At 38.0% G+C, this 6,988-nt stretch overlaps 1 protein-coding gene across 3 annotated transcripts in view; it reads left to right on the plus strand.

The window, feature by feature from the left end:
- The window catches only part of STK4 (serine/threonine kinase 4), an 82,512-nt gene that overhangs the window by 6,358 nt on the left and 69,166 nt on the right, over window positions 1-6,988 (plus strand). For 2 of the 3 annotated variants that reach the window (XM_036419002.2, XM_036419000.2), the window contains exon 2: window positions 1,288-1,368. In XM_036419002.2, the coding sequence (XP_036274895.1) occupies window positions 1,288-1,368 (81 nt within the window). Of the gene's footprint in view, window positions 1-1,287; window positions 1,369-2,634; window positions 2,742-6,988 lie in introns of those variants that run through there. The other variant, XM_036419001.2, reaches the window with a different exon arrangement.

Consider the following 6,988-nt stretch of genomic DNA (forward strand, 5'->3'; position numbering starts at 1 on the left):
AGAGAGACTCCCCCGTATGCACCCCGATGGAGGCTGGGGATCAGGTATATGACCCTGACCGGGAATCACGCCAGTGACCCTTCAACATGTGGGCCAGTGTTCTAACCCATGGGCAACACAGGCCAGGGCTGAAATTACTTTTATTGTTACAAAATTCTTACACCTGTTGGACTGAAGTTAGCCTCTTGGTAGCTTACCACCACCTGGTCCTGATTTTGCTCATGAGGGTGACCCAGGACACATGTTAAACTTCCATAGGACAGCCCTTCAGCTTCCCTGAAAAGTCTCTAAGTTTACTGTTGTTGTTTACTAGTGAAGACTTCCAGTGGTCGGCAAACTGCGGCTCGCAAGCCACATGCGGCTCTTTGGCCCCTTGAGTGTGGCTTTTCCACAAAATACCACGTGCACATGTACCATGCGATTGAAACTTTGTGGCCCATGCGCAGAAGTTGATTTCGGCTTCAAAAGAAATTTCAGTCGTTGTATTATTATTATTTTTTTAAACATATTTTATTGATTTTGTACAGAGAGGAAGGGGGAGAGATAGTTAGAAACATCGATGAGAGAGAGAGTCATTGATCAGCTGCCTCTTGCACACCCCCTACTGGGGATATGCCCGCAACCAAGGTACATGCCCTTGACTGGAATCGAACCCGGGACCTTTCAGTCCCCAAGCCGACGCTCTATCCATTGAGCCAAACCAGTCCCGGCAGTTGTTGTATTATTGATATTTGGCTCTATTGACTAATGAGTTTGCTGACCCCTGTCATAGAGGAATTCCTAAGATGCTAATTTTGTGTTTCTTTTTTTAAAAAATATATATATTTATTGATTTCAGAGAAGGGAAGGAGAGAGGTAGAAACATCAGTGATGAGAGAGAATCATTGATTGGCTGTCCTCTTCATGCCCCATACTGGGGATCAAGCCCACAACCCAGGCATGTGCCCTGACCCGGAATCAAACCAGGCACATTGTTTATTTTAAAATTATCATTTTAGGCCCAGCTGGTGTGGCTCAGTGGTTGAGCCTCGACCTATGAGCCAGGAGGTCATGGTTTGGTTCCTGGTCTGGTTACATCCCTGGGTTGTGGGCGCAATCCCTAGTAGGGGCTGTGCAGGAGGCAGTTGATCAATGATTATCTCTCAGCATTGATGTTTCTATCTCTCTCTCCCTCTTCTTCCCTCTCTGAAATCAATAAAAATATATTTAAAAAATAAAGTAATGTATTTTGTGTTCTAGTTGCTAACAAGTGAAATGTGTTTTGTGTTTATATTTCTTCACTCACAGGCAGCTGAAAAAGTTGGATGAAGATAGTTTAACTAAACAGCCGGAAGAAGTGTTTGATGTCTTAGAGAAACTTGGAGAAGGGTGAGTAAACAGAAAACACAGGTAGATGCCGGTCGTTTTCTCCCCCCACACCAGAAGGACATGCACCTTTCTTATGGCAATATTTCGCAAACCTAAGGAGAAGGAAGGGGGTGATGCATATTGGCATTGCTCTGGGAGGGATGGGAGGTAAATTTACATCTTGAAATGCCCTTTTCCTCTTCCCCCATTCACTTTTCTCGAAAGAGTTAGTGATTCTGGTCTTTTTAACACCAAGAACATCTGTTGGGTTTTTTGTTTTGTTTTTGTTTTTTACTCTTGTAGAATCCATGGTTTGCATGATTTTTTATCTATTTATCAGTATAATTATTTTATACTTTATTTAAAATTTTTTGTCAGTTTGACATATTAATTTGTAGCTCATGGCTTCTAATTGAAATGTAATAATTTGTTTCAATTTAAAAAAGAAATTCAGCATTTTCGTTAGTGCAACATTGTGAAATATAGTAAATAAATCAAGAACTATTGCTAGTTTTATAACTTCCTAAAAGATCCAAAATCCCAGGTTGGGTACCAGTGGAATTCCTGAAACACAGATTTGTGAATGAGTTTATAATGTACTGGTGACATGTTATTTAGTAATAGCCAGCGGCCATTATTGACTTTCATGATAATAAAGGTTATATCATAATTATTTTTACTTTTACATATCCTTTTCATTCTTGTGTGTGTGTGTTTATTTATTCTCCTGTAATTAAAGAACATTAAAATATTAGGGATACCCTTTCTTAAGTTTTTGTTGTTGTTAATTTTTAAATAGGTAAGTAATTCTTGTTCAAAATTCAAAAAGAATAAAAACGTACACAGTGAAAAAAATCTGTCCACTAACTCTATCTCTCCACATCCTAGAAACAACCAGTGTAACAGTTTTTTAATGTATACTTCAGAAATAGTTTGTATATATAAGCAAATAAGTGTGTGAGTGTGTGTGTGTGTGTGTGTGTGTGTGTGTGTGTTAAGTCTCTTGGGAGTACTGTTTTAAGAGAAGAACTGAAATATTAATTTTTAAAAATGTCTGTTTACTTTAAGTTCTGATTTTAAATGTCTGTTGTTTTAATTACTGTATACTCTAAAATTATCATTAAATTATTTTTGGGTTTAGTGTCATTTATTTCCCAATGTAGTTCAATAATCATGTTAAACCCTACCCTGGATTACATGGAATAGGCTTTTCATGGATTACCTCCTTGTAAAAAGCATTAGTCATCATCTTTTTGTTAAGTTGGAAAAATAATCTTTGGAATCCAGCACGAAATTCTGCAGAGAAGGAAAGTAAGAGATGATACCATCTGTGCTGCTTAAAGAAAGTCGCAAGATAAATCTGAAGACTGCAAGTTGACTTTGCAGCTTTAAAGGTATGGGAAAAACAACTGTTCTCTATGTCTCTTGCTGCCTTTTTCAGCTTTACCTTGGTGTCCTTGCTGTTTTTTAAAAAAAAAAAAAAAAAAAAAAAAAAAAAAGAATCTAAGGCCCTTAATCTAACAATGATCACAGGTTATGCTGAGTAAGATAAAGAGTGCTAGGCATAACTATGTATCTGACTTGTTTCTTTCATTTTTTAATAGAAGTGTGTTACAACAATAAGGGTATAGACTTTGAAGTCAGACAGACCTGTGTTAAAACCCTTGCTTTGTTCTTTATTAGTCATAATAAATGAGTGAGCTGGGGCAAATTGCTTACTATTTAAAGCTTCACAAGCCTCAGCTATAAAATGGGGATATCAGTATCTCTCTCTCAGGGTTGAGTATTACATGAGATAATGGGGGTAAAGTGCTTGGTACCGTGCTTGGCACATAGTAAGTGCTCAGTAAGTGGGCAACTAGTATTTTATTTTTAACTGTATCAACAAGCATTTTTCAAATTTTCTCATGTCAAATTAAAGTTAAATCTTAGGTCTTCAAATATATTTAGGTGTTCTTTAAGGGAGCTCAGTCTGTATTGATTGGATTTGGAGACTGTGAAAAGAAAACTACAGACAGAAGATAATGTAAGGAAAAACCAAGCTAATTATGCTTATTTTTAATTGTGTTTTAGATCTATGAATATTCTCATCGATGGAAATTTTCCTATCAAAATATTACCAAGGAAAAAGCAAATAATGCTTCAAGTCTTTCTTCCCCTGATATTCTTCCCACAAATGCTTGCATTTCTGTCATCATGCTGAAAGAACTTGATCAAGCCTCACATAACCAGCAAAATCCTGAAGGAAGACCTTAACTGCACTTACTGCTCAATTGCCATGCCATCCTTAAACTGTTCTGGAAAACGAATGGATTGCAAACTTGCACTGACAAGTGCCTTGTGAAATGAGCTTTGGCTAAAGGACGACGTTGGATTCTGGAGCCTGCAGTCAGTCTGTATTTTAAGGAAATTGTGTGGGTCTGTGGACAGTAGAGCCAAAGCTCCAGACCAGGATGACTGGACAGCATTTGGAAAGTGCTTTGAATTAGAGCCTACTGTTTTTCCCCTCCTATTTTACTTATGGGTATATAGTGACTCAAAAAACATCTTGCCTGTGGTTTCATAGCTAGTGAGTGGTAATGTTAAGACTTGTACCTGGTTAATTTGCCCTCAAATATTTCTGTTTTTCTACATTGATCCTTGCCTTGTATGGCTTATGGGAAACACACGCTTCCCACCATCATTGTCAGTTCAAGTTCACTTAGGTTCTGTTGTAGGGACTCGGTCTTAAGGCCATGCCTGTAAGTGAGCATGATTGCTCACTGATAAGCTTTCTAAATCCTCTTTAGATTACTGTAAGTGCAGTATGTAGAATTATGTATCTTAATTGCTCATGTTAGCTATCAGAGTTATGTTTGCTACCAAGATAGCATAGGGAAGCATGGAGAGTATTCTGGTCAACATTGCTGAGGGAGTATATGGAGCTCTCCTTTCCATTTTAAATAGCCTATATAATAAAGAGGTAATATGCAAATTGACCATTACTCCAACACAAGATGGCCAGCAGGGGAGGGCAGTTGGGAGGGACCAGGCCTGCAAGGGAGGACAGTTAGGGGCGACCAGGCTGGCAGGGGAGGGCAGTTAGAGGCAATTGGGCCAATAGGGGAGCAGTTAGGCATTAATCAGGCTGGCAGGGGAATGGTTAAGGGTGATCAGGCTGGCAGGCAGAAGCGGTTAGGGGCAATCAGGTAGACAGGCAAGTGAGCAGTTGGGAGCCAGCAGTACTGGATTGTGAGAGGGATGTCTGACTGTTTAGGCCCAATTCCAGTTGGACATCCCTTGAGGCGTCCCAGATTGGAGAGGGTGCAAGCTGGGCTGAGGGAACCCCCACCTTCACCCCCATGCATGAATTTCATGCACCAGCCGCTAGTACAATATAAGAATAATGAGTGAAAATTAATTTTTAAATATTAGGATACATAGACAGCTATGGATCCATGAAAGAAAAGATATCTGTAATAGTGAGAAAGGGGTAAAGCATGTCTGTCCTTGTTAGAGATTGCAGGTGGGCTTTCTACATGAAGTTGTGAGCTGGGCTGAAGCTCTTCATCTATGAACTAAATCTGAAATAAATTTGTCTGTCACTTGTGCCTGGAGAAAAAGAGGAGATGCTAGTCTGACAATAGGAACTGGGCTTGCACTGCATTTAGGTATGGTCTCTTGAGGGGCCAAACCCCCAAACTTCTAATATGAGATCTGGTTTAAATTGTACAGCCTGGATGACTGGCTGAGGGAACTATGAAACCGACATGGAGTGCTCATGACAGTGAGCATTATATAGAGAAAAATCAATATAAAAGGAAACTCAGAGAGACAAATCTACTGCCATGATATAATCAGCAGACCTAACAAATGGGAGAATTCACACCTAAAGAAGAAATAATGGAGCAGTCTGGAAAGAGACTTAAAATGTTTGCTTATGATTTTCAAAAAGATAAAAGAAGGGAATGACATCCTTAAAAGAATACCAGATTATTAACATAAACAGCCAGCCAGCCCCATTGAATAATAAAAAGTTGGGAATCTTGACAATGAAAACTACAATTATTGAAGTTCTAAAGGCCTAATAAATGGGATGAACAGTAAACTAGAGAAGCTGAAGAGAGAATTTTTGAATTGGAAGAGAGAAGTGGGATCAATTACAAAATGCAGGACAGAGAAATAGTGTTAGAAACCAAGAAGATAGCATGGATTGAGAAAGTAATAAGGTCCAAGAGGAATTCTAGAAGGATATATTAGAAGAGGTAAAGAGAAAATAAAGAGATAATGCTGAGAATTCTGCAGTCTTGAAGAAAGACATGTGCTTTTAGATTGAAGAAGTTTATTAAATACCAAATAAATCAACTGCTAGTTAAATTTTAGAATGTTAAGGATGAAGAGGAAATCTTAAAAGGTACAGAGAGATTACCTGTGAAAAATTGATAGTCTGATGATAGCTGACTTCTAAACAACAATAGAAATTGAATAATTGCAGTAAAAATACTGAGGGAAAGCTATTGTCAAAGAAGAATTCTGTGTCCAGCAAAAGTCATTCCTGAATGAAGGTGAAATAAAGGCATTTTCAGATGGGAACTAGAGTATCAAGAATAACTTTGGCTGAAAGTGATAAAATACCCCACTAACAGTGGCTAACCAATAAGGGCATTTAATAACTAAAAATAATAAATCTGGGAGTGAAAGATTCCAGAACGGTTAATTGGCTTGAATAATGGCTTAGCATTTGTGTAATTATTATCTCAAGATGACCACATTAGTTTCAAGCATCATGTCTCACATGACAGTAACCAAAGCAGGAAAGGAAGCAGCAAGTAAAAATGGGCCTTGTGTGCTTCTCTCTTACCCGGGAAGAAAGTCTTACCCAGAACCCCTTCAGCAGAATTCCCCTCAAATTTCATTGGTCAGAACTAGGTCACTGGCTGAAGGAAACAGGATTACTCCGACTGGCTTCATCCCCTGGGAAAAGGTGTTCACCACCCTAACAAATCAGAGGATTACCTTAGCAAGGAACAAGGGTCTTCTCCATATGGTCATTGGTTACTACTTTACTCTTGAGGGGGAAAAAAAGCTTATGTAATGTTTAAGGATCACTATAGTAGTTTTGCCAATGTAAAGGGTTATGATGGAGTAGAAATTTTTTTATGTGCTTTGCATAGATTTTTAAAAACAAACACATTGAAATGAATATTGAGTACCATTTTGGCAGCTTTGAGCACTCAGCTATTTTGATATAGGTTGCATTGTTATTTTTATCTTTTCTCACCAAGACATTATGAAGAAGTGTGTGTATTTGGGAAACGGGAAAGACAGTTTACTCATTATTTCACTGGCACCCATCAGAATTTCAATGAAGCTATAATCTATTTAAGGTGATGACGGTATGTCATTTGACCATTACAATTATAAAGTAGTTGGTCCGAAGGTTGTGGGTTATTGTTAAGCTGATTAACAATTATCTTGTAAAGTGGTTTGTGTTGTCATTTTACAGATGAGAAAATTGAGGCATAACATGGTTAAAAATTAAAACTATGTTTGTAAATGTGGTAGTGATAGGACTAGATCTCTAGATTCTAAATCTAATACTCTTTTAACCTCCAAATTGAGTGAATATAGCTATATGATTTTTATTTATTTTCATTATAAG

This window comes from Pipistrellus kuhlii, unplaced genomic scaffold, assembly GCF_014108245.1.
Source record: "Pipistrellus kuhlii isolate mPipKuh1 unplaced genomic scaffold, mPipKuh1.p scaffold_m20_p_6, whole genome shotgun sequence".
Taxonomy (NCBI): Eukaryota; Metazoa; Chordata; class Mammalia; order Chiroptera; family Vespertilionidae; genus Pipistrellus; species Pipistrellus kuhlii.